The sequence below is a fragment of the Podarcis pityusensis genome (assembly GCF_964106645.2).
Source record: "Podarcis pityusensis genome assembly, chromosome: 17".
Taxonomy (NCBI): Eukaryota; Metazoa; Chordata; class Lepidosauria; order Squamata; family Lacertidae; genus Podarcis; species Podarcis pityusensis.
Window position 1 is genome coordinate 19,755,186 of NC_138042.1, and position 27,268 is coordinate 19,782,453.

Genomic DNA, 27,268 nt, shown 5'->3' on the forward strand with positions numbered 1-27,268 from the left:
GGGAAACGTTGACAGCTATGGTTATGTTATGTGGTTTTGTGTTTTTATACTGCAAACCACCCTGTGAGCTTTAGATGAAGGAAAGTATATAAATTTAATAATTAATAATAATATTACAGTGGTACCTTGGTTGACAGACTTAATCTGTTCCAGAAGTCCATTTTTAAACCGAAACCGTTCTTAAACCAAGGCACACTTTCCCTAATGAGGCCTCCCGCCACCGGTGCCCTTCCACCGTTCAGATTCCATTCTTAGACTGAGGTAAAGTTCTCAAACCAGGACACTATTTCCAGTTTTGCAGAGTTTGTAAACCGAATCGTTCTTAAACCAGACTCTTCTTAAACCAAGGTACCACTGTACTTTCAACTCGCGTGCAGACTGCAACCTGAATGTTGGCAACTGAATGACCCTTGAACATTCCAGCAACCTTTATAAGCAGGAAAGGAGAACCTGTGGCTTTTCCAGGTTATTGAACTACACCTCCCATCAACCTCAACCACTGTCCAATTCTGGCTGGGGCTGATGGGATTTGGAGTCCAACAACATGTGGTTTCCCCCATGTATTCCAGGCTGCTTGTTTTTCTCAACCCGGTGTTTTTAGCTGCGATTTTGTTTATTTTCTAGTTACAGCCAACAGTTAAAATGAATACTTAATGAATGCTTTTTCACCAGAGGAGCAAGTATCAAACATTAATTATGAGAGTCTCAACTGAGCTCTCCAACAAAAAAGTGAATATAACCTAACCTCTTACCCTAGTTGAACAAGGTAAGGCAAGACTCCACTCTCTCTCAGATAGTATGTAACAACCCCACTTCCAGGAGACAGGCTAGTTTTAATGTATGGCTTCACGGTCAGTCCGGCTTCTACAGCTTTCTTGGCAAGCAATCCTGAAAAAATATCCAAAGTCAATGGATGTCTTAGACCACTTGTTCCAGCTGAGTATTATGGGGTGAGGAATCCCCTCTAGACACTGATGGGCTCCAACTCCCATCAGCACTAGCTTGTGTGGCCAATGGCCAGGAACGATGGGAGTGGTGGACATTTATTTATACATACCATCTATGTAATACAGTCATACCTTGGAAGTCAAACAGAATCCGTTCCGGAAGTCCGTTCAACTTCCAAAACATTCAGAAACCATGTCCAGGTTATGATTGGCTGCAGGAAGTTCCTGCAGCCAATCGGAAGCCCCGTTGGACGATTGGCTTTCAAAAATAGTTTGCAAACTGGAACAGTCACTTCCAGGTTTGCGGCGTTTGGGAGTGAAAACGTTTGAGAACTAAGCTGTTCAATAAGCAAGGTATGACTGTATGTGGTCTTACAAAATCATATAGGTGCAGGCATGTCTGGCTCCATGCTGCATTTAAACCATAGTATATTATTTAAAGCTATCACTAGAAGAGGATGACATTGATTAAATTTGTTACCAGCCCGGCTCAAGCCACAGGGTGGGTTGTAACAACTTGAAATTCGGAATTCAGAACATTTACAGTTGCAGGAAGAAGGTGGGCTCTGAAAACACACATCTCAGGTGTCAAAGGCCTTGGTAAAGATTTGCATCTGCCTAAGGTATTATAGTAAAGTCTAGGAACAAGCTCCCCTGGAATCATCGCACTGGACTTCAACCATATTTAAGCTTGCTTTTATAACTGCCCTTTCCTATACCTAGTTTCATAGACTCATAGAACAGTAGTGTTGGAAGGGACCACGAGGGTCATCTAGTCCAACCCCCTGCAAGGCAGGAAATTTTTTGCCCAATCTGGGGCTCAAACCCACGGCCTTGAGGCTAAAAGTCTTATGCTCTACCGACTGAGCTATTTTCTAGGGTGCTGTTACACCCTCACTCTCTCAACAGGAGACAAAGGGGGGGAAAGCTCATACACAATGGAAGTGTGGCTGTGCCTATCTGCTTGGACACAATTGCTATTTACACCAAGGTAGCCAATAATTGGGATGCAGGTGGCGCTGTGGGTTAAACCACAGAGCCTAGGGCCTTGCCGATCAGAAGGTCGGCGGTTTGAATCCCCGCGACGGGGTGAGCTCCCGTCGCTCGGTCCCTGCTCCTGCGAACCTAGCAGTTTGAAAGCATGTCAAAGTGCAAGTAGATAAATAGGTACCGCTCTGGCGGGAAGGTAAATGGCATTTCCGTGCGCTGCTCTGGTTCGCCAGAAGCGGCTTAGTCATGCTGGCTACATGACCTGGAAGCTGTACGCCGGCTCCCTCGGCCAATAAAGCGAGATGAGCGCTGCAACCCCAGAGTTGGTCATGACTGGACCTAATGGTCAGGGATCCCTTTACCTTTACCTAGCCAAATAATTGACAAATTCCACCACGACCCTCCCTCTAGCTCTAGAGGCCCGAACGAAAACAGAGACAAGACAGCATTGCTAATCAGTTATGCCAGCTTATGTAAGAAGGCTTTGAGGGTCCCTTCCCTCTTGAAAAGCACATAAATGCATGTGTAATTTAATGACACACAAAAAGATGAGACACACTTACCAGCTCCCAGCATAACCGAAGGATTACTTGTGTTGGTGCAGCTAGTAATGGCAGCAATCACCACCGAGCCATGTGTAAGTTCGAACTCCTTATCGTTGTAAACAAATTTCACTTGGCTGTTATGCTGGTCAGGGGCAATTTGGAAGCCTTTAAACCCTTGCTACAAGGAAGAGGGGACAAGGAAAGAGAACTATTATTTTGAATCACGGTAGCAGAGGAAAGGCCCAAGGAGAGCGAAACAAGACAGTTCTACAGCAGCCATTTTGGTCAGGGCAAAGATGCTCAAGGCAGATTTGCCTTTTCAAAGTTTAGAAAGAGAACAAGTGAGACCTGGCACAAAGCATACTGCAAGGTGGAATGCTGGTGTGATTAGCATTCCATCAAACATCCATGTATTCTTCCAGGGTATTCCATTCTATTCCTTGTCGGTTTCCCATCCCACAACCAAGAGACAAGTCTGCATCCTGTGCCTATTTACCGTATTTTTCGCTCTATAGGAATCACTTTTTCCCCTCCAAAAATTAAGGGGAAATGTGTGTGTGTCCTATGGAGCGAATGCAGGCTCCTTGGCTTCAGCAATAGCAACGCGAAGCCTCCAAAGCACAGAGGGAGCGTTCCCTCCGCGCTCCGGAGGCTACGCGTTGCTTTCGCTGAAGCCTGGAGAGCGAGAGGGGTCGGTGCGCAAGACTCTCCTGGCTTCAGCGAAAGGAACTCGAAGCCTTTGGAGCGCAGCGTGAGTTCCCGCTGCACTCCAAAGGCTTCAGGTGGCTATCCCTGAAACCTTTGGAGCACATTGGGACCTCGCATTGCGCTCCAAAGGCTTCGGGTTCCTTTTGCTGAAGCCGGGAGAGGAAGACTCTCCTGGCTTCAGCAGAGAGAGGGATCTGCGCAGCACCCCTTCAGTGAAGCGGGAGGAGAAATGGAAGGGGCTCCATTTCTCCTGCCGCTTCGCTGAAGGGGCACTGAGCAGACAGGGGGAGATTTTTTTTTCTTGTTCTCCCCCTCTAAAACAAGGTGCGTCCTATGGTCAGGTGCATCCTATAGAGCGAAAAATTCGGTAAGTTCTACAAACCTCAAGATTCCCCCCAAGCCCATTGATCCCTCCTTCTTGTTCGCTGATGGCTGGTGATGCTGTTTTGTGTAAGGAAGGAGGGGCGACTCATTATTGGAACATATGATGCTTTGAACTGGCAGAAAAACCACATACATTCACTGCAGCACGTGTATCAAAACACTCTGCATGTTAACTTGAAAAGGGAACTGTGCTGTTGAAATCCAGTTGTCCAGCTGTACAGTAGGATTACTCTATTAGGGTGTTGCTAGACAATATTTCACCAAGCATTCAGGAAAGTTTCTTTGCATTCTGACTATAGTGAAGCACTCTGCTGACTTCAGAATGGTTCAGGTTTTGGCAGATGCTGCAATTAATCAGCTGGTTAAACCAGGTGTATTGACTTGGACAGAAAAAAGTCTAGTATTTTGCGCAAATGCTGATGAATTGTCCCTCTGAAATTTCTGCCCATCTCCTATATAGTCAGAAACAAAATAATTCTAACCAAAATTCCATGCGGGGTTGGAGAGAAAAGGGAATGAGTTTCTCATTATCAGCAGCCAATTCCCAAAAGTTTGTGCACAAAAGAAAAATTGGGAAAGTCTAGACTAGGCAAAGGAAGGTCTTTGTAACCACAAATGAACAGCAGAAACAGCACTTGAATGAAATCCGTTTCACTGGCACAAGAGGGGCCAAACTCTTTACTTATTTGCCTATTCATAAAAAAGCAGACAACCTAAACTACAATGGACAAAATGGGCATGTTGTCCAAAAACAAACAACAACTAGGGGATTCAGTGGGCAGGTTCCTCAAGTGGAATTGGTTAGGGACTACCAGGCCAAAGAGTATAGAAATTCTGAGCTCTAAAAGCAAGTCTGAAGCAATTAAAGTTTCTGAATGAAAGAGGAAGAAAGAAAATGAATCTCAGCTGGAGAAGAAAAAAAGCCATTACTTTAGCTCCCAGGCAGTTCTCAAAATCCTTCTTCATTTCAGAGACCACGACCTTGTCCTGTGGTCTTTTAGGGCCACTGCAACATGGAGCAACTGTTTGCAGATCCAACTCCACAATCTATTTAAGAAAAGAGAGAGAGATTGGGTAAACAAGATGCAATTTTCAAAACTGCCTGTGAGTTCCCCCCACATAGGACTGAATTGAAGCCATTAACTTATATGGGAAAGAGCAAAATGGTGGACTCCCAGGGAACGCTGCAACATTGCTGGCATTATTCTCTACTCTGAATTACCCCAGTCGTTCATAATCAAGCCAGGGGTCTAGTTCCTGGTCATCCTAAAATCGTAAATTTGCAGTCTCATATATAGATATAAATATGTCATTAACCATGTCAATATCAGTTCTTAAAATGATAAATACTTTAAAGCAACAGTTCTCAAACATGGTCCAAGAGTTCCATTCAGGTGGTCTGTGGAGAGGCTGAGGAATATTCAAGAATATCTTTGCTTTGGATTTACTTATTTTTTCTGACAGGGGAGATCAAGGCCATCTTGGAAAGGGACAGATTACCCAAAAGGCTAACAGTGACCTAGTCTAGGGCATATGATATTCCTAATAGAGAGTTGGAGCCTTCTATTAATTTTCCTCTAAATATTTGCTAGTTAAAGGGGTCCTTATCAGCAGCCTGACTTAGGGTCTGGTGGCTTTCACCACCACAGAAAACAGTGATTTGGGGTGGGAGGACAGAAGAGATCTATATATGGTTGGGGGCAATGCGGATTTTTCAGATGCTCCCGACAAGCATGAAGGAATGGCTTGTAGAGGCACCAGGTTGCGTGCATGGGTATTTCCATACAGCAAAGGATAGTTCTTACAGAGACAGGATCTGCAATTCTAAATCCCCTGGAGGCTTTAGACAAGGTTTGGGGAAGCCTGTGGCCCTCCTAAACTACAACTCCCATCATCCCTGATCATTAGTCATGCTAGCTGTGGCTGATGGGAACTGGAGTGTGCCACAGCTTCTCAATCCCTGCTTTAGACAGGAAGTCACGATACACCTGTGAAGCAAAAGGAAGCCAGGCTGCATTTCACAGGAACTGACTATTTGTAACAAGCAGGACAAGCCCTGCAGGCTTAAGAGCACAATGCCAAGGATTTATTCCAGTGCAGGCCTGCCCCAACCTGAACTCGGCCCACCAGCCTCGCTTCGGGGTTTGTCAGGTGCTCAACAACCCTCCCTCTGTTTGAGGTCCTCGGTAGGCAACACAAACAGGAGGTTTAATCTAACCCTTGGTGGTCTGCCATGCATGCCCGGTGGGCTACACAATTGGCTTGGAGGACCTCCCAGTTCAGCTAGCCTGTGCCAACATGCTCCGAAGTCTTCAGAGGGAAGGGAAGGAATGAAAAAGCCACTTCCGAGCTAGGGAGGAGGTGGGGTTGCGGACTTCACGCCCCTCCCCACACTCACGGGGGCTGGCTGATAGCCTCCGCGATACTAGGGGAATCCTCGGACGCGTCATCCCCCTGGCCAGCCAATCGGCTGGCCCGGGAGGCATGGCCAGCCCTATTTAGGGCCGGCACGGCTGAGGATCTCCCTCTTTCCACGCCTCAGCTGTTCAGGATCTCCCCTTCCACCCGTTAGGCTAGTCTCTCCGACTTTGCTATGGACTCCGGTTGGTCGCCGTCGAGGGGCCTGGTAGGAATTTTTCCAATTGGCAGATTGGCACCAGCCACTTGGTTTTCGCCTACCTCGTAGCAAACCGTCACAGCTCCTCGGTATTGGCGGTTAGGCATTGGTAGGGGTATTGTTATGCAGATGAAGGGGGGAGGAAGCGCCATCACCTTCCCCCAAATCAAAGGGTCGTCTGGTAAAGGATTCCGGGGGGCGTGGCCTTGTTCTAAGCCTATGGAGGTGTGGGCCCATGGCACGCCCCCGAGCGGTGACCCCAGGGGAGCTCCTAGTTGATGTGCATCAGCGGGACTCCCCCTAGTGGTGGTTAACCCTTACCGGTCTTCAAGCAAGCAGGCTGAAGCTGGTTAGATGATAGGACCAATGCCTAAACCAATACCGCTCAATTCCTGTAATCAATAAAGTTGTGGCCTAATTTGACCCATTAACTCTAATTCTTGTGTCTTGTGTCTTTATTTCCGAGGGGGGAGGCGGGAACTTGCCACGCAACACAGAAGGTCCTCCGCATATTATCAAGAGTTTGGGACTCTTGAAAGAGATGTTTCTCCTAGACCAGGGGTGAGGAACCCCCTCCAGATGTGGCTGAACTACAACTCTCATCCACTCCAGGAAGTATGGCCAATAGCCAGGGGTGATGTGGGTTGCAGTTCGGCAACATCGGGGGGTTTAAAATTTCCCCACCCCCGCTCTAGAAAAGGATCTCCACTCGTACCAGGAATGGAGAGTCTGTGGTCCTTGAGATGTTGTTGGATTCCAGCTTCCACCAATACCAGCTGTTGAGGGCAAACATTCCTGGGGGGGACGGCAGACTCCCAGTACCTCCAAGCATCTCCCAGTAGGCACATCTCTGGAATGGCATGTCCCTTCACTCCAGAGTGTCGCCCCTCTGCGACACTTCTCATATGAAAAGTGCACAAAAGTCTTCTGGCATCACACAGCAAGAAGACAGAGACATCCGTAAATCTAAACTACATTTTATTCACAATATACACAGAGAATCCATAACCACGTCTGTGTTCTCCAAACTCTGGCAGAAACAGAAAGCATACAGCAAAAGCGAAAGTACAGTCCAATAACACTCTCAGACAGGAGAGATAAGACAGTCTTCTGTTCCCACACTCTTCTCAGACATCTCATGTGATTTATACTAATCACGCTAGCCAGCATCAGCTTACATAAAATCCTAACATCCTAACATGACCAATGGTCAGGGATGATTGAGTGGGTGGTTCCCTAGTCCAGAGGGCTGAGAGGTTGCCTGCTCTTGATGGGGTTACACTTCCTCTGAAGGAGCGGGTATACAGCTTGGGGGTATTCCCAGATCCTGTGCTGTCACTTGACACTCAGGTGGCCTTGATGGCACGGAGTAGTGCTGGGCGATATCTAGTTTTCAACATCATGACATATCAGCGAGGGAGGGGGGCTATTGGGTTGTTGTTTTTATGAACTTCCTGCAGCCAATCAGAAGCCACACTCCGAAAGTCAAACGGACTTCCAGAACGGATTCTGTTTGACTTCTGAGGTACGACCGTATATAAATTCAATAAATAAATAATAAAAAACATCACAATATACCGTTTGATCATGATGACTGAAATAAGGACGGAGCTATGTAGAGCTATGTAGAAGGGACGTGGGTGGCGCTGTGGGTTAAACCACAGAGCCTAGGGCTTGCAGATCAGAAAGTTGGTGGTTTGAATCCCCGCAACGGAGTGAGCTCCCGTTGCTTGATCCCTGCTCCTGCCAACCTATTGGTTTGAAAGCACGTCAAAGTACAAGTAGATAAATAGGTACCGCTCCGACGGGAAGGTAAACGGCCTTTCAGTGCGCTGCTCTGGTTCCCCAGAAGCAGCTTAATCATGCTGGCCACATGACCCGGAAGCTGTATGCCGGCTCCCTCGGCCAATAAAGCAAGATGAGCGCCGCAACCCCAGAGTCGGCCACGACTGGACCTAATGGTCAGGGGTCCCTTTACCTTTAATGTAGAGGTGTTTGCTGGCTTCAATGGGTTCCCCACATCATGGTTTATGGATAACACGCAAACACATACACATCATGATTCATGATATATTGCCAGCTCAAAAATTATGAAACCGATATTACGATATGGACTTCAAACCGGTTTTGGATGATATATTGACATATCATCCCCCAGCCCTAGTGCAGAGTGCCTTCCATCAGCTTTGGCTGGTGTCCCAGGTGAGCCCCTGTCTGGACAGGGAGAGCCTAACTTCTGTTGTTTGTGCTCTGGTAACCTCTAGGTTAGATTACTGCAACACATTGTATGTGGGGCTGCCTCTGAAGACAGTTTGGAAACTTCAGCCGGTGCAGAATTCAGAGGAAAGGTTGCTTCTTGGAGCAAGACAGTTTGAGCATATAACGCCAATCCTGGCTCAACTACACTGCCTGCCTAATAGTTTCTGGGCCAAATTCAAAGTGCCTGTGTGAGGTCTCACAAGTGGTAGGTAGGACCTTATTAAGACTGAGAGTCAAAAGGCCTGAATGCTCATTTGAGGAAGGTGTCAAGTAAAGGAAACCCACCTGTGTAAAATCGGGATCCTGCGACGAGTTACTGAAATCTCTAAACATTCCTGCAGCCTCAAGGTATTTCCTTATGTGCCTAATCTTATCTTCATCACGGCCTAAAGCAGACAGAAAGAGCCAATCAAGTTGCAGCATTTCAAACAAGCACAAAGACAACAACTTAGAATTCCACAATTGAATGTTTAGGTCGCCATGTAGAATTTGAATAGAAGATTATTAATATTGTTACTTATTAAATTTGTATGCTCCCCTTCATCTGAGGATTGCAGGGTGGTTTACAATATAAGAACACAAAAAGATCTCCGCTTCTGAGCTGCGTTCAGAATTCCAGTGAACGCACAGTATTGGGAATTATAAATAAAACATTTCATTTTCTATATCAATATTTAATTTTGTATGCAAAATTCTTGCCATGACTAAAAATGGAAGTGGATGGTTGCAAAGCCGTACTTCTGAATCATCACACTGCTCCTTAAGAAGCACATTTACAGAGCAAAGATTTCAGTTAACATGGTTAGATATTTTGGAGAGTTTTCTGAAGTATGGTGATGAATTATATAACTATGGGTCTTTCTGGGGTCAAATGTGACGAAGGAACTTGCCTGATATTTACTCTGCTTTTTGTATTCAGAGATGTCCTTAATATTCCCAGATCTACGATTTAATAGGATTATTGATGCCGGCTCCCTCGGCCAATAAAGTGAGATGAGCGCCGCAACCCCAGAGTCATCTGCGACTGAACCTAATGGTCAGGGGTCCCTTTACCTTTGCTGATGCCTCAGTGTCACATATTAGGGCTATGGATTCTTTAGAGGCTCTTATTTTAATAACACATATGTTCATTTTTTTTTAAGGTGACTGCAAAATAGGTGAATCAGGGTTACAAGACAGGTTATATTACTTGCCTCATCAAATGAAGAAATCCCTTTTTAAAAAATAGTGGAAACGGTATGATCTGAACACAAATCCCTATTTTGTTTTTTTTTGATGACATAAATTTTATGTTGTGAACCACCCTGAGATCTACAGATGAAGGGCAGTGTACAAATTATAATTATAATAATAATGATAATGATAATGATAATGATGATGATGATACAGTTGTATCTTGGATCCCGAATACCTTAGTACTCTGATGTTTTGGCTCCCAAATGCCACAAACCCGAAAGTGAGTGTTCCGGTTTGAGAATGTTCTTTGGAACCCGAATGTCCAACAGGGCTTCTGCAGCTTCTGATTGGCTGCAGGAGCTTCCTGCAGCCAATCAGAAGCCGCACTTTGGTTTCCAAATGTTTTGGAAGTCGAACGGACTTCTGGAATGGATTCTGTTCGACTTCCAAGGTACGACTGTATGTGCATTTTGCATTTCTCTGAATGTGCGTAAATTTGAGGTTTCAAAGTGATGAATTAAACCACTTTCAACCACCTTATCAGATCATAAGCAATACTAAAGCACAAACCCCTCCATTATTTCATTGTCTTCTAAGGCACAAAAAGTAGTAAATATGGACCCAGTTCAGATGTATCAACAAGCCATAGTTTTTCTGTTACTGGAAGCAGCAAGTATCATACACTGCCTGCTCCCCTTCTTTGTGCATGAAGGGGAAACAAGATATTTTTTCACTTAGCTTTTCTAACAAACCTCATCTGAAATACGGCAAACTGTAGCTTGTGCAATCTATAGTTTGTTCACAAATCAGGATAACCAACAAACTACGGCCGCAGTTTGCCTTATATGGGTGCCAACAGGAAACTGCAGTTTTATTGCAAACCTCAGCTGGAAGCTTTTCATCTCACTTCCTCCTGTAATAAGCAAAGCGGGAGGGGGGGAAGCATCACTGCCTGCTCCTTCTCAAAATGGCAAACCACGGCTTGTCATTATATGCAGAATGGGCCACACAGATATTGACACTAGTTTGCACATGCTGGAGTTAAAAGCACTCAGTCCAACTTATCGTAAACCCAGCAGATCCATTTTCTCTATTTCAAGTGTCCAAGTGTCCCCCTGAATTTTGTCACCTGTTTGACACTCACCTGTTTGAAGCAGGTACTTGATGCTAACTTCATCAACTGGGAAGAAGGCAGCAGTTGCTCCATATTCCGGGCACATGTTGGCAATGGTGGCTCGATCAGCGATGGACAACTGAGTCACCCCAGGCCCAAAGAACTCAACAAATTTACCCACAACCCCAACCTGGCGGAGGTGCTGTAACAGATTAAAAACTGCACTTAGAACCGTCTGATATAAACTGTATTCTAATAAAAGAGGACAAAAGGGACACGGGTGGTGCTGTGGGTTAAACCACAGCCTAGGACTTGCTGATCAGAAGGGCGGCGGTTCGAATCCCCATGACGGGGTGAGCTCCCGTTGCTCGGGCCCTGCTCCTGCCAACCTAGCAGTTCAAAAGCACGTCAAAGTGCAAGTAGATAAATAGGTACCACTCCAGCGGGAAGGTAAACGGCATTTCCGTGCGCTGCTCTGGTTCGCCAGAAGCGGCTTAGTCCTGCTGGCCACATGACCCGGAAGCTGTACGCCGGCTCCCTCGGCCAATAAAGCGAGATGAGCGCCGCAACCCCAGAGTCGGTCACGACTGGACCTAATGGTCAGGGGTCCCTTTACCTTTACTAAAAGAGGACAAACTCAAAAGCTGCCAGCTTTCCACTGACTACCGCTTTAAAATTTTCAAGCAATCGTTGTGTTAGTTTATCTCAGTAATCCCTACAATGGCTCTATAAGGTAGATCAATTATCATCAACTCTGTACTGCAGACTGAGGGTTGGAAGAGGCTAAGTCACCGAGTTAATTTGTGAATAAGGGGAGACACGAGGGAAGAGTTTCTAGGCTCATAGCTCGTGCTCTTAGGCCAGTTTGCTCCACCTGATGAAAGTGGTACATAGACATCAGGCTTGCAGGATCTATTTTGATTTTTAGTAGGAAACATGAGATCTACCAACCAGACCCTGATGCGAAAGACTTAAAATCAAAGCATTCTGAGCCCAGAAATTAGCTCTGAGCATCAGAACTTAATACAGTGGTACCTCGGGTTAAGTACTTAATTTGTTCCAGAGGTCCATACTTAACCTGAAACTGTTCTTAACCTGAAGCACCACTTCAGGGGCCTCCTGCTGCCGCCGCGCCACCGGAGCATGATTTCTGTTCTCATCCTGAAGCAAAGTTCTTAACCTGAAGCACTATTTCTGGGTTAGCGGAGTCTGTAACCTGAAGCGTATGTAACCTGAAGCGTATGTAACCCGAGGTACCTCTTTATAGCTCATAACCCTTCCACACAAATATTCACTCCTGGTTATCTCAGTATAATTGAGGGAAGCGTAATTTTCATGCTGCCATTGTTAAACACAAACGGGGGTCAGAAATCCTTGCCGATCTACTGCAAATCAGCCAGAGATCTAATGGTAGATCCAGATCTATTTTCTGCCCACTACGAAGTAATGGCACCCTCTCTGCTCCCCTGCCCCCCATCTATGATAGACATTTTTCTGGAATTAAGGGAAGATCAAATCCCTAGAAAATGGACAACAGTGGTTTTGGCCATCGTGGTGTCACACCATGTGATTACCTTGGTAACGGTGAGCACAATGTCAGTGGATGTGACAAGTGGTTGAGGGCTACCTATCAATTTGTAGCCGATCACCTCAGGAAGCACCATGCTGATTGGCTGGCCCAGCATCACTGCTTCTGCTTCAATTCCCCCCACGCCTGCCAACAAGGACAAAGACAGCATTAAATGCAATTGCTCACTGCCTGATGACAAACAAGAAGGATATATCGTATTTTTCGCTCTATAAGACGCACCAGACCACAAGACTAGTTTTTGGAGGAGGAAAACAAGAAAAAAAATATATTCTGAATCTCAGAAGCCAGAACAGCAAGAGGGATTGCTATGCAGTGAAAGCAGCAATCCCTCTTGCTGTTCTGGCTTCTGGGATAGCTGCGCGGCCTGCATTCGCTCCATAAGACGCACACACATTTCCCTTTACTTTTTAGGAGGGAAAAAGTGAGTCTTATAGAGCAAAAAAGACGGTAAAGCTTGAAGGCAGAGAGAAAGAAAATTCCAATGGAACAGAGAAGATAGGGCTGTCTAGGATTGCTGCCAACATTGCCATACAAGCAGGATGGATGAAGTGCTTGTGGATATACTTATTATATTCCACAGCAAACAGCTCCTGCTTTGCACTGAATTTACCTAAAGCAAAACTGCAAAGTCTTAAAAGGGTTTATGCGGTTGCATTGTCTGCATGTAGACAATTTATTAGCTGATCAGACAATCCTTTTACACCTTCAGGGGAAACACAAGCACCGCAAACCCCCATCTGGAACTGGAAAGAGAGTCAAACCTTTGGCCAGCCCCAAGTCTGAACATTCCTCAGAAACATTAACTTCGCTGTTTGGGTTCTCCTTAAATGGTAGGGATTAGACTGGTATTAGGTGGGTTTTCAATTGGATTTTAATCTTCCGTGGATTTAATCTTTAGGGAGGTCTCTGCCGCTAATGTTGTGCATAGATTTGTACGGAGGGAACATGTAATTGCTTTAAATGTAGTTAAGAGAAATGCGGTTCGGTGTTTTTAAATGCAAAGGTTGGTCCAAATGTCCCCATCTTCGCCTGGGCATTTTTGCAGCAGTCCTTTTCAAACGTTTTTCAACAAGTTCTAACGATCATTTATTTGGGGTGGGGAAGGGAGAGAGAAGCAGAACTTTGTTTACCTGCAACTCAACATAAACCCAAACCACTGAATAGGTCAATCAAGTTCGAGGGCACTTACCCCAGCCAAGGACGCCTAAGCCATTAATCATCGTGGTATGTGAATCGGTGCCCACCACGCTGTCTGGATAATAGTATCCACTCTGATCAAAGACAACTCTTGCCAAATACTCCAGATTCACTTGATGGACAATCCCAGAGCCCGGGGGAATAATCCTCATGTTCTGGAAGGCTTGGGAGCCCCACTGGAAACACAAAACGGAAGAGGCGCTCTCTCTTAGACATAGTCAAAGAATGATCTTGGCAGCATTGTGTGTGTCCGAGCATAAAAAAACCTGTTATCTGGTACTGGCGGTGGGGGTGTTTGGAAGATCACTAAGCAGAAGATTCTGTCCCAGGCCCCACCTCACAAGCTGCTAAAGGTAAAGGTAAAGGGGCCCCTGACCATTAGGTCTAGTCGTGGCCAACTCTGGGGTTGCGGAGCTCATCTCGCTTTATTGGCCGAGGGAGCCGGTGTACAGCTTCCGGGTCATGTGGCCAGCATGACTAAGCCGCTTCTGGCGAATCAGAGCAGTGCACGGAAATGCCGTTTACCTTCCCGCCAGAGCGGTACCTATTTATCTACTTGCACTGGTGTGCTTTCGAACTGCTAGGTTGGCAGGAGCAGGGACCGAGCAACGGGAGCTCACCCCGTCACGGGGATTTGAACCGCCGACTATAGGGCCCCACTATTTTTGAAAGCAGCATGTAAAAACTGTAAAATCAAGGCAGCAAAATGAAAGCCACCCAAGTCAGCCTTGTTGTGGATGGATGCTGGGCTCAAAAGCCAGCCCCAGAAACTGCAAAGTCAAAAATCTGATCCCTTGTGCTTCCACACGTTTAGAAGATAAACTTGGCAACATTGGTCAAGGCAAAAACAATAACAACTCTAAATTGGTGGTCAGGGAACACTTGCTCGTTTCTCCCCCAACCCCAGTTGTTTGGTCCCTTCTTCTATGGGGCCAAGGTCTTTACAGGATTAGGCTTCTTCCTTGCCCAGTTGCATCTTCCAAGACAGAAGTGTAGCCATTTTCACTTCCTAAACCGCACGGACTGTCAGCAGTCAGCCCAGCCTGTGACATGCTCTTTTCCCTGGTGACCACTAGGGAAGGGGAAGGGAATCTGCGACTCTCAAGAAGCTGCTGGACTTCATCTCCCATCACCCTGACCACTGGCCATGCTGGCTGAGGCTAATGGGAGTTGGAGTCTAGCAGCATGTGGAGACCACAGGGCTCCCCAATCCCTGTACCAGAGCCAAGCTCTGCTTTCCCCCATTCATGCACAAATGGGGAATCTTTTGCTGTACCTTCAAGAACTCAAATCTTTCTTTGTTCCTCTCAAACTCCAGATCTTGATTCTTCTGCAAACTGTCTGGCCTGCAAACAAAATATGTGGGTTACCGGAGCGGTACACCTTTAAGAGGATGCTTCGCAAGGTCCAACGTGTGTGGGCAAAAAAAATGTGAGGGAGAGCAAGAAACAAAGGAACGTTTGTTATTTATTGAGCTCAGCTGTTTTATGCTCTTTAATTACCTTGCACCAGGGAGCTAGAAACAAGCGGTGAAGAGAGCTTAAGGAGCTTTTGCAGTAATTCCTACTGTCTGGCTCAAGTGCTAATTCCATGCTGAATGTGGGCATATTTGACAGGGTCTAGCCTGAATGTAAGAGGGGTGGAAAGGGTTCTAAAACATTAATTATATCAGCAGCAGGGGACGTGGGGACGGGGATAACATATCTTCTTCTTATGTTGAGCTGTCAAAATTGGTTCAGTGCTTTGAAAATGTCCTGTGCCTAACTCTCTGTTGGGTTTCTTCATCTGTTTCTTGTTTTCCCCATCCCCTACCCCCCTTTAAAAAAAAAAAATCCTGCTGGACATAAACTCTGTTGCCATACCTTACCTTTTATTAAAGTCAACCTGGATGGAATGATCAATTACTAAATCAGCAGGGCAGATGGGGTTGATTTTTTCCGGGTCTCCGTCCAGGGCCTTCACAGCATCACGCATAGCAGCAAAATCCACCACTGCTGGGACACCGCTGCAACGGAAGAATGAAGGGAAAGGAAGAAAGTGTATATAAATTAGCAGCCCAGGTGTTGTGCTGTGTAAAGAGTATGGGTTGCTCGTGCGTAAGTTGCCGCCTCTCCTGGCTTTGTTGCCTTGTTAAACCTTTCAGTCTGGACAGCCCTTCACTTCGTGGCTGCCTCAGTCGCTAGCAGAATCCGTCAGTGGGCGTTTCTTAAACTTTTTCCAACATAAAAGTTGTTTGACACCCAGTCTCCTCCTACTCTCTCTGCGCGGAAGTCTTCTGCGCAGGGAGGGCATGGGTAGCGGAGGACCTGTGCTCTCCCCGCTGGTGTCCGGTGAAGAGTCTGGGAGCCCTCTCGCCGATTCCCCCATCTGCCCCTCTTTATTCCTGGTGTTGCGCTGAATTGCTTCCCCATCTGCTGAGCTGCCTCTCTCCCTGCTGGGCCCTTCTCCAGCATCATTTGAGAGCCTTCCCTCCACCTCTAGCTCCGATGTCAGTTCCCTGACATGCTGTTTTGCAAATGAGATCTTAAAGCCAAGCACACACAAAGAAAGAAAAAATATTAAAAGGCAACAACGTACAGAGGTCCAGAGCTGCAAAACAACAACAACAACAACAGCAACAACAACAGCAACAACAAATGGGATTTTTGAGCTGAGATTCCTAAATGACCTTTGGGGGTCCCTTCCAATCCTACAGTTCTCTAATTCTATGAAAAGGACACTTGAATTAAACTGGAGACTCAGCTATAAAGCTACAAATATAACGTTTTAGGTGCATTATACAAATGTGACATTAGATGGTGCTGGTGAGCTAATGGTAAATTCCATATATATTTTTAAACGCGTTTTTTTAAAGGATTTTCACAGTGCTTTTTATATAAGTGTCGATTCAGCCTAACTCACTATGGATAATTTACCAAACAAATAAGCTATGTGCTCATATTCTCCCTCCTCCCTCCTCCCTTGCAGTTTCACTTTCAGTTCGAAGGTTAATGCTAAGCAAAATTTACTGCGATACCTAAATTGGCAAACTATGGTTGGCACCAGACCTCTGAACTCTGCTCTAAAATGCACATACTGATTATATGTGGTTTCCCAATGGTTGGGGCACGGCAACTTATCTGCTCAAGAATGCAAGTTTAAATGTATAACTTTCACTGTTCAGCAGATCCATTGCCAGCACTCAACATGGTAGCACTGTAACCACCACCTCAAATTACAGGTGGTGCTTGCAGTAAACATCACTTTCTGGGGCAAGTGGAAGCAAGAAACTGGTGCAGCACCCTGATCTCGACTGGGAGGAGGTTCTGGATCAGGTCCCCAATGTTGTTGTTGTTTTTCTTCAAAACGAAGGACACATCTTAAAAAATGTGACCCGAAATTTGAGCCTGTGGCCTTAACAATGTATTTTCCATGTTGCATAAAAATGCAAGCATGCCATCATGCTGTTGTCAAGGCTTCAGGGAATCCTATCCCTCCCACGGTGGGATGCCAAGAAGCAGAAAACCAAGAAGAGTTCTTACCAAGACAAAGGAATGTAATCTCTCTTAGATAATGGTGTTGCTCCAAGTCCCACCCTTTCAGTCCCTCCTATTCTATGTCACCCCTGTGCCTGCTGATCTGTGCTTTCTGCCTCTGAGTTTTCTGTTCTGCTACTCTCAAGGCACGCCTGGATCTGGGAGAGGGGGGCCAGGGATGCTAAGGAGGAGGAGGAGGAGGAGGAGGAGGAGGAGGAGGAGGAGGAGAAGAAGAAGAAGAAGAAGAAGAAGAAGAAGAAGAAGAAGAAGAAGAAGAGTAGTTTGGATTTGATATCCTGCTTTATCTCTACCCGAAGGAGTCTCAAAGCGGCTAACAATCTCCTTTCCCTTCCTCCCCCACAACAAACACTCTGTGAGGTGAGTGGGGCTGAGAGAAGTGTGACTAGCCCAAGGTCACCCAGCAGCTGCATGTGGAGGAGTGGGGAAGCAAACCCGGTTCACCAGATTACAAGTCTACCACTCTTAACCACTACACCACATGGGCTGTCTTTCAAGAGACACTGAGTCTGTTAGCTGTCTCTCCCCTAGTGCTTCTTCTTCTTTCTGCTGCTCTCCCCTATTTTCCCCAGCTTCTTGCCTCTGAACTATGCCTTTCTGCAAACCGCTGTTCTAAATCTATACTGTCCTCCTCTTCTTGGAAAGCTGCAGAGAGAGGAGAGGCTGTTCCCACCATCCTTCCTCAGTCCAGCCCCTGTCAGCTGTGCTGGGCCACAGAGAGGTGGCACTTCAAACTACTGAGCAACGAGAGGTGATGGATAGGCAGTCCAGTCAAGCAGTGGAGGACAGAAAGAACATGTTTTAGCTGCCCCTGCAGCATGCCAGCTCCCTGTCTCTGTAATCTAGATCCCCAGGTTGGCTGACACTACCACCGATCATCTTCCTCCTACCCAACCAGCTTGGGAATCCATTGCTTATGCCTATGCTGCTTATGCCCCCAAATGCTCTGCCAATTAGGATGACGAGTCAGTCTGGTAGGAGGAGGAGCACAGGAATGAGGAAGGTGGTCAGAAGAGGCAACCAGATAGCCTCAAAATCAATTTCTATAGCTGCCACTGATTCCCAAGCTGGCTCAACACAAGCTCCTGGCCACCGTCCTCATTCCCATGCTCTCCCTCATGCCAAACCGAGTCTTCATCCCAGGCAGTAGCACAAAAAGATCTAAGCCCTTTTGTGATTCTCCTGAAGGATACTTCATTTTGGACTTTGCATCTCTCAGCAGGCTTGTGGTGGTGAAATTCTGGAGATGCAGATCACAAAATGAGTTCATGGTAAAAAGGTCAAACTAGGGTGAAGAAAAGTTCTAGTCCGGTATGGAAAATAAACCAGATAGTAAAGGTAAAGATAAAGGGACCCCTGACCATTAGGTCCAGTTGTGACCGACTCTGGGGTTGCGGTGCTCATTTCACTTTATTGGCCGAGGGAGCCGGCGTCTGTCCGCAGACAGCTTCCGGGTCAAGTGGCCAGCAGGACTAAGCAGCTTCTGGCGAACCAGAGCAGCGCACGGAAACACCGTTTACCTTCCCGCCAGAGCCGTACCTATTTATGTACTTGCACTTTGATGTGCTTTCGAACTGCTAGGTTGGCAGGAGCAGGGACCGAACAACAGGAGCTCACCCCGTTGCGGGGACTCGAACCGCCGACCTTCAGATCTATTTCCTCAGGAAACTGTTTTATGACAGCGTATCAGAAAGTCACTCCAACAGATCACAGGTTTTGAGTTCTACCACGGCCAATTATGCACATGAATCCTTTCCTTGACTAAAGTTAGGAGAGAGTATTATATACTCACCCAAACCCCACAAGAACAGTTGCTGCCATTTATTTTAGAAGATCACTGTGCCATTATTACAGCTTCTAAAAGAAGCTGCTAACAATTCCGTTGTTTGATGAGTTAGTCCTACATTCGTTGTTAGAGGGGTACAAGCAACAATTAAATGAAAACTTTTGCATGGGATGTTTGGCATGTCTACCAAACATCTATTTCAGATTAGATAAAGCAGTCCTGGAATCATTTCAAAAAGCTCATTATGAGTTTCCTTGAGACCACACAACAAGCTAAGTCAGACTTGGAACACAAACCAGTAGTTCTGCTAGTCTACTCTACCTATGTTCTAGCAATGCAATGCATTCCCCAACCCAACCCACCCTTTTTTTTTACCCAGGACAGACCTACTCAGAAGGTCTTTGGTGGAAAACAAACAGGGACCACTATTTTGGGAAGCCTTCATCACGGCGAACCATGCTTGGGAATGTGTGTGGTTCCAGGGGGCTCAGTAGGCTGCAGCCCTATTTGAGCTATTTTCACATGGTTAAGATCATGTGAGCAGGATACGGGCTGTGCTGAGCAGTTCCTCTCCTTGGGAGTCTGCATGTGTAGCACAAATATCTGAAAGGGAGGAATTTCCATGCATACTGGGTCACACGTATTCTGGAACTCCATATGGAAAGAATGCACAATCTAAAATAACACAATCTCACCGTTGTAGGTATACATGCAAATTGCATATATATATATATATAGGAACGCGGGTGGTGCTGTGGGTTAAACCACAGAGCCTAGGACTTGCTGATCAGAAGGTCGGCGGTTCGAATCCCCGTGACGGGGTGAGCTCCCGTTGCTCAGTCCCTGCCAACCTAGCAGTTTGAAAGCACGTCAAAGTGCAAGTAGATAAATAGGTACCACTCCAGAGGGAAGGTAAACAGTGTTTCCATGCACCGCTCTGGTTCGCCAGAAGCAGCTTAGTCATGCTGGCCCCATGACCCGGAAGCTGTATGCCGGCTCCCTCGGCCAATAAATATATGAAAATGCAAAACAAAGAAACCTCCAGCCCTGATTTTAAGCATTGCATTGGAAATACAGGTTGAATCTGAAATGGACGCCTTGACCACAGTGACACTGGCAACCTTCCCTGCAATCTTTGAACCTCTGGTTCCAAGAACAAACACACTCTCAATTCAGATGACGTATCTGTGCGTCTGTTTATCTTTCTAACTCAATACAGTCTATTGCAAACCCAGTTTGGGAGAGAACAGATTGCCATACCGAGGAATAGATTGGCTAACTTCAGGTTTGCATTTATATATATAATATCTGTGTGTGTGTGTGTGTGTGTGTGTGTGTGTATACAAAATAATTTTTTATGAAATTTTCAGTTTTACAATTTCAAATAAACATTTTACAAACTTTAAAATATCCAATGACTTCCCTTCTTCTCTTTCCATGGTTCATTTTAAATATCATACATCCCTGCATATTTTAGTGTAACCATTCAAATCAGTTTCCCACTCTTACATCCAAAAAATATATATATTCCGTTGAATTTATCTTATCTTAATGCTGCCAGCACTTTCAGCTGTACGTATACAGTTATTTTCCATATATTCAATAATTTTTTTCCAATCTTCTTTAAATGTACTATATGTTCTTCTAGTAGTTCAAAAGCACGTCAAAGTGTAAGTAGATAAATAGGTACCGCTGAGGTGGGAAGGTAAACGGTGTTTCCGTGCGCTTCTCTGGTTTTCCATAAGCGGCTTAGTCATGCTGGCCCCATGTACGCCGGCTCCCTCGGCCAAGAAAGCAAGATGAGCACCGCAACCCCAGAGTCGGCCACGACTGGACCTAATGGTCAGGGGTCCCTTTACCTTTACTATGTTCTTCTTGCTCTATATGTTAAATCTGCAAGTTGTGCATATTCTGTCAATTTAAGTTGCCAGTCCTCTTTGATCGGGACCTTGCTCACTTTCCATTTTTCGGCTAACTAAACAGGGCCCGCAATTGTTGCAGAACAGGCTTGTATTTTAAAAACTTGCATCACAATCCCCTAGTCATTTACTGCAAACCTTCCTAGTTACTATGTTGGAAGGTGCAGGTTCAAAAAGGACAGGAGTGTTTGCTGGATGCAAAGAAGTGTCTTTAAACAAAAACAGCTCACAAGCTTAAATCTCATTAAAATTAAGAAAGAGGATCAAGAACAGGTATTGCAGTAAAATTAGTAATACATATAATCAGGACCACTGTTTTCTAGAACAACAACAACAACTGGGATTCATTATTATGCTTTGCTGCTTCCTTTAGGACAGGGTTTCCCAAACTTGAATTTCCAGCTGTTTTTGGACTACAATTCCCATCATCCCTGGCTAACAGGAACAGTGGTCAGGGATGATGGGAACTGTAGTATAAAAACAGCTGGAAATTCAAGTTTGGGAAAGCCTGCAATAGGATTTCTGGACTAAATTTTGGTTTTCATTGTGTGTTTGTGTGTGTGTGTGTGTGTGTGTGCGAGCGCAACTGCCTCTCTTTTCTTACAACAAACAGATTCTGCACAAAATGTAATCTCTCTCTGTCTTTTCCTTCTCTCTCTTCATAATCCCAGTCTGCAGTATGTACCTCAATACGAAGGTCACTAAGGAATACAATTAATGTTAATCATTGAAAGAGACCTGAAAACCAGGCGGGAAAGGAAAGATGTGTGTCTAAAGGAAAGTTTGCTGAAATTCAGCAGTCTGTAATTTTCGACTAGGCTTGGTAACCATGCCAAAACTTGCAGCTGTCAGGACTTTAAACTTCCTCTTATCTCTGCCTTCCACATTGTGCCTCTGCACAAGGTCAGAGACAATTCCCTTCCCAGCCACAATTTTGATGCACAAAAGGATGGCAGGAGGCTCGCTGGAGACTCCTGCACAGTCATGGTGCTGGTGGAACAACACCTTAGTCTGAGATCAGGATTAAGCTTGGATTCCACCTCCCCACTTAAGAGAACACTGCTCTACAAGCAAGGAGAAATGTAGCACTTTTCCCTGGTTGCTTCTTTTGAAAAAAGCTTTCCTAGGGCCTGGTCAGATGACAGCCATCAGTGAACAGCTACTGCCTGAACAACATTCAAGTCCATTTGCGCAGAGCTCCTGCTCTGACAGGCATAAGCGGTGCCTTGCTAGGAGGCCACATGGCTGTTGTCAGCCTTGATATGTGCATTGATATGTGCATTGGTCAACACAACTTTTCTTATTACAGTGGTACCTCTAGATACGAACGGGATCCGTTCCGGAGCCCTGTTTGCATCTAGAGGTAAACGTAACTAGCGACAGCACGTCTGCGCACACACACGTCGCTTTTCGCCGCTTCTGCGCATGCACGTGATGTCATTTTGAGCATCTGCGCAAGAGGCGAAACCCGGAAGTAACGCGCTCCATTACTTCCGGGTTGCCACAGAGCGCAACTCGAACGTGCTCAACTTGAAGGGCATTCAACCCGAGGTATGTCTGTACATCCGTTTGGCACAGCTTGCTGAAAATCAAATCTGCGCACACCAATAGCAGTTGCACAACATTCTCGTTATGTGCTGCTGGAGTACTGCTCATGAGCTGAGCAGAACATTGTTCCAGGAACAGCCTAGGGTTGCATCCAATGAAGTTGTCCTGTTAGCGCAAGGCTTCTGTCTGGACAACAGGGCTTCCTCTCCCTCTCCTCACATGCCCCAAATCTGCTCCAGAAGGTTGGGAGGAACCCCTAGAACAGATCTGAGGGGGTGCAGGGAGAAGAATTCCTATTGCACAGGTAGACCTCCTTCTGCTAATGGGACAATTTCACTGGCTATACCCCCTAATGCTAAGAGGGTTGCGAAACTCACTCTAATTTGCTGTACTAAAATTCTCTCAGACGTACTTCTCCAAAATGACCCTTGTCTCTCTAGAAAATGACTCTGCTCCTAAACTGTGACAACACCTTAGATTAAAACAAAAATGGGGGCGGGGGGAACACAATACAACTCACGTGAAGTCTTGTAGAATAACTCGGGCGGGCTTAAATGGCACTTCGATGTTCTTGTGTTGCATCACGTTCCAGTTTAGGATGTTTTCAACATCTCCCTTCTTTACTAGGAACTCGTCACAGTTGCGGACTGAGGCCTCCAGCAACACTCTGATAGAGAACGGCAAACGTTCTGGGAAGGAAAGCACCTCTGTTAGAAGCATGGGGAGACTAAAGCTATATGGTACAAACGTAAGGAGATTAAATTGTAATATAGCGAAAAGAAGATTCCATTCCATTGGTGGGGAGAAGTTGTAGCTCAAAACTTCTAAGTCACAACTAACCACAGTTCCTTGGTGCATGGTAGCTACACATTCAGAGACACGTTTTTCCCTTTAATACTACACAGACCACCATTATGGAGATTTCTTTCTTTCTTTCTTTCTTTCTTTCTTTCTTTCTTTCTTTCTTCATAAGCCACTTTGAGATTCTGGATGAAAAGCTATGTAGAATTATTTTCAACTATAAATACAAACAAATGCACATTTACAGTCATAACTTGGAAGCCGAATGCCTTGGGAGTCGAACATTTTGGCTCCCGAAGGCCACAAACCCGGAAGTGAATGTTCCTGTTTGTGAACGTTCTTTGGAAGCCGAACGTCTGACGTGGTTTCTGCGGCTTCCAATTGCATGCAGGAAGCTCCTGCAGCCAATCGGAAGCCATGCCTTCATTGTCGAACATTTTTGGAAGTTGAACGGACTTCCGGAACGGATTCCGTTCGACAGTGAAGGTACGACTGTACTTTAAAAAAAAATACCCATGCAGCCATATTATATGCAACTTCTGCACACATGTGAAGAACATAGGAAGCTACTTTGCACTAAGTTAGACCACTGGGTCCATCTAAACCAATCAGATTAGCAGTGCTCCGGGATTTCAGACAGGGGTCTCTCCCAGTCCTATTTGGAGATACCTGGGTTTGGACCTGGAACCTTCTCCATGCAAAGCAGGTGCTCCACAAGCGAGCTAGAGAGTGGCAGCTCTCCAAGCCTAGTCCCCAGAGCCGTCTTTCCCATGGGGCTTAGTGATGCATTGCGCCAGGGCGCCCCAGCAAGTGGGGGAGTTGGGCAGCTTTGCTGGCGGCCTCCTCTTTCCCTGCACACCCACCAACTGTGCCCCACCAACCATATGGCTGGCAGACACACAGCTTCCCTTCTAAGCCTCTGCAGGGATCGCTCTCCTCCTGAGGAGGCTGGGGAGGGAAGCTACGCTCTCCTCCCGCGGAGGCTTGGGAGGGGCGCAACTTCACTCCCAAGCCTCTGCAGGGATCACTCTCCCGCAGCGGCATGGAGGAGACTTGCGCCCCCCCAACACTATCCATGGTAATTTGGGGGCACTGGGTGGATATTTGCACCCTGGCACCGCATCTGCTAAAGACAGCCCTGCCAGTCCCACTACCAGACAGCCTCCTAACCAGAGATACCAGGGACTGGAACCAGAAACCTTCTGTTTGCAAAGCACATGATATGTCTCGTCCAAAGCATAAGTGCAAGCAATCAAGTGATGTGTGTGCATATGTGAACTGCCTCAAAAGCTGCAGCTACCAACCAACTTTCTTACATGGAGCAACTCCCTCTGAATGTAACCAACGTACCATATCTTGGGTCTCCGAGTCGGTTCAAATTGAAGAATTTTTTTGTCGCTTGGCTTGGGTCCAGCGGTTCCCCAAGATGCGCAAAAGGGTTGCTCATGGCTGAAATATCTTGGAAGTCACTGCAAATACAAGATGGGGAAACGCCAAGTTAAAAATTGGAGCAAGTTTAACTTTTATTGTTATTTATTCAATGTATTAGTCCCTTCACCATCAGGTCCTGTGTAAGTTTAAATTTCAGTATTAAAAACATTTTAAAACAAATTACAGTCGCAGGAATAGGACGGGTCCTAAAAACATGCATCTCAGATGCCAAAGACCAAGGCCTTATTTGTACAAATCTGGAATAACCTGCATATAGTCAGATTACACATTCACTACGTTTTCTAAAAATTGCAGTTCTTACATAAATTGTAAACCAGTTCATCAGTTTTAACAGACAGTTCTCTCAAAAATCCCTTTGGAAATATAAAAACGGAAGTATAGAAACAGCAGGGCATCTTTCCACACACACACCTCCAAATATTTCCAGTACACCTTAGAAGGTGTTCCCTCTCTTTATTCCCTGCCTTATTTCTTGCCTACCTTTGGCGCATCTCTCACATCACTGGGCTCAGCACTTGTTTTGGTGCTTCTTAACTTGCAAAGTGCCTCTGCAGTCTTTTCGTAACACAATCTTCAAAACTGTTTCAGTGTCAGCCTGAAAACCTCTGCCAAGCGCATTTACTTATACATTTACTTAATTTACTTAATTTACTTATAATTATACATTTACTTAAATCTCCAAATTAGAAGGTTCCATGAGCATTAGGAACACAGGGAAGCTATAATAATAATAAAACTAAAGAAGCATAGCAAGAGAATTAGCAGTTTGGTGCATCTTGGTGGAGGGCATATTTTGGAAAGGAAACCCTCACAGAGGGGGGGGCTGGTTAAGCATGTGTTTTTCTCAGGGTTCCAGACCACTGCAAACTAACAGAGGAAACATCCCAGACCCTCCAAGAATGTCCTGTTTTTACTTAAAGGTAAAGGGACCCCCTGACCATTAGGTCCAGTTGTGACCGACTCTGGGGTTGCGGCGCTCATCTCGCTTTATTGGCCAAGGGAGCCGGCGTACAGCTTCCAGGTCATGTGGCCAGCATGACTAAGCCGCTTCTGGCGAACCAGAGCAGCGCACGGAAATGCCGTTTACCTTCCCGCCGGAGCGGTACCTATTTATCTGCTTGCACTTTGACGTGCTTTCAAACTGCTAGGTTGGCAGGAGCAGGGACTGAACAACGGGAGATCACCCCGTCGCGGGGATTCAAACCTCCAACCTTCTGATCGGCAAGCCCTAGGCTCTGTGGTGCAACCCGCGTCCCTGTTTTTACTTAGGATGTTGCTATTTTCATTGGAGAAATGTTGGAGGGTGTGGAGTTATTTGACTCCCGAAGCAATCCTGTATAGGGAAGGTGTTTTTTTAATGTTTAATATTTTACTATTGTCAGGGAACTGCCATCGGAGCTAGAGGCGGAGGGAAGGCTCCAGAGGGATGCCGGAGAGGGTCCCAGTAAGGAGAGAGGCAGCCCGTCCGCTGGGGAAGGAAATCAGCGTAACACCAGTAGAGAAGGGGGGCAGATGGGGGAATCAGAGAGGAGGCTCCAAGACTCCTCGCCGGAGACCAGCGGAGAGAGTACGGGTCCTCCGCTGCCCACACCCTCCCTGCGCAGAAGGCTTCCGCGCAGGGAGACTAGGTGGAGACAAGGCATCAAAGAACTTTTGTGCTGGAAGAAGTTTAAGAAACGCCCACTGACGGATTCTGCCAGCGACTGAGACAGTCACGATGCTAGAGGCTGTTCAGTCAGAAAGGGTTCAACCAGGTAACCTAGCCAGGAGTGGCGGCAACTTACGCACGAGCAACCCCTAAACCCATTACAACTATGTTTTTATATCTATGTTGGACACTGCCCAGAGTGGCTGGGGCAACCCAGTAAGATGTGTGGGGTATAAATAGTAATATTATCGTACTATGCAGAACTGGCGAAACTGACATACAAATTGCGAGACAAGGACAACTGTGACTTCAAAGAAGAATGGGAACTTTTTACAAACTACTTACCGTATTTTTCGCTCCATAGAACGCACTTTTTCCCCTCCAAAAATGAAGGGGAAATGTGTGTGCGTCCTATGGAGCGAATGCAGGCTTTCGCTGAAGCCTGGAGAGCGAGAGGCATCGGTGCGCACCGACCCCTCTCGCTCTCCAGGCTTCAGGAAGCTATCCGCAAGCCTTGCAAGCCCGGTGGGAGTTCCCGCGGGCTCACAAGGCTTGCAGGCAGCAGCCTGCAGCCCTGGCGAGTGTCCGCAAGCCTTGCGCGCCCGGCAGGAGGTCCCGCCGAGCGCGCGAGGCTTCGGGCGAGTGTCTGCAAGCCTTGCGCGCCCGGCAGGAGGTCCCGCCCAGCACGCAAGGCTTGGGGCTGCAGCTTGTCGCCCGAAGCACGGGGAGCCCTCCGGAGGGCTCCCCGTGCTTCGGGCGAGTGTCTGCAAGCCTTGCGCGCCCGGCAGGAGGTCCCGCCGAGCGCGCAAGGCTTGGGGCTGCAGCTTGTCGCCCGAAGCACGGGGAGCCCTCCGGAGGGCTCCCCTTGCTTCGGGCGAGTGTCTGCAAGCCTTGCGCGCCCGGCAGGAGGTCCCGCCCAGCGCGCAAGGCTTGGGGCTGCAGCTTGTCGCCCGAAGCACGGGGAGCCCTCCGGAGGGCTCCCCTTGCTTCGGGCGAGTGTCTGCAAGCCTTGCGCGCCCGGCAGGAGGTCCCGCCCAGCGCGCAAGGCTTGGG

At 46.6% G+C, this 27,268-nt stretch overlaps 1 protein-coding gene and 1 long non-coding RNA gene across 2 annotated transcripts in view; one reads left to right on the top strand and one right to left on the bottom strand.

Annotated features, from left to right (window-relative positions):
- Positions 1-27,268, bottom strand: part of ACO1 (aconitase 1) — a 55,318-nt gene that overhangs the window by 14,368 nt on the left and 13,682 nt on the right. The window contains exons 2-12 of the mRNA XM_080987779.1: positions 24,466-24,584; positions 22,835-23,003; positions 15,396-15,533; positions 14,805-14,874; positions 13,521-13,704; positions 12,315-12,454; positions 10,771-10,942; positions 8,736-8,836; positions 4,505-4,621; positions 2,501-2,660; positions 753-888 (exon numbers count right to left, since the gene is read on the bottom strand). Of these exons, the coding sequence (XP_080843905.1) occupies positions 753-888; positions 2,501-2,660; positions 4,505-4,621; positions 8,736-8,836; positions 10,771-10,942; positions 12,315-12,454; positions 13,521-13,704; positions 14,805-14,874; positions 15,396-15,533; positions 22,835-23,003; positions 24,466-24,562 (1,484 nt within the window). The 5' untranslated portion in view covers positions 24,563-24,584. The remainder of the gene's footprint in view (positions 1-752; positions 889-2,500; positions 2,661-4,504; positions 4,622-8,735; positions 8,837-10,770; positions 10,943-12,314; positions 12,455-13,520; positions 13,705-14,804; positions 14,875-15,395; positions 15,534-22,834; positions 23,004-24,465; positions 24,585-27,268) is intronic.
- LOC308466805 lies at positions 2,667-3,918 on the top strand. Its single transcript, XR_013980961.1, has 2 exons — positions 2,667-2,979; positions 3,563-3,918. It is a non-coding gene; the product is annotated as an uncharacterized lncRNA (long non-coding RNA).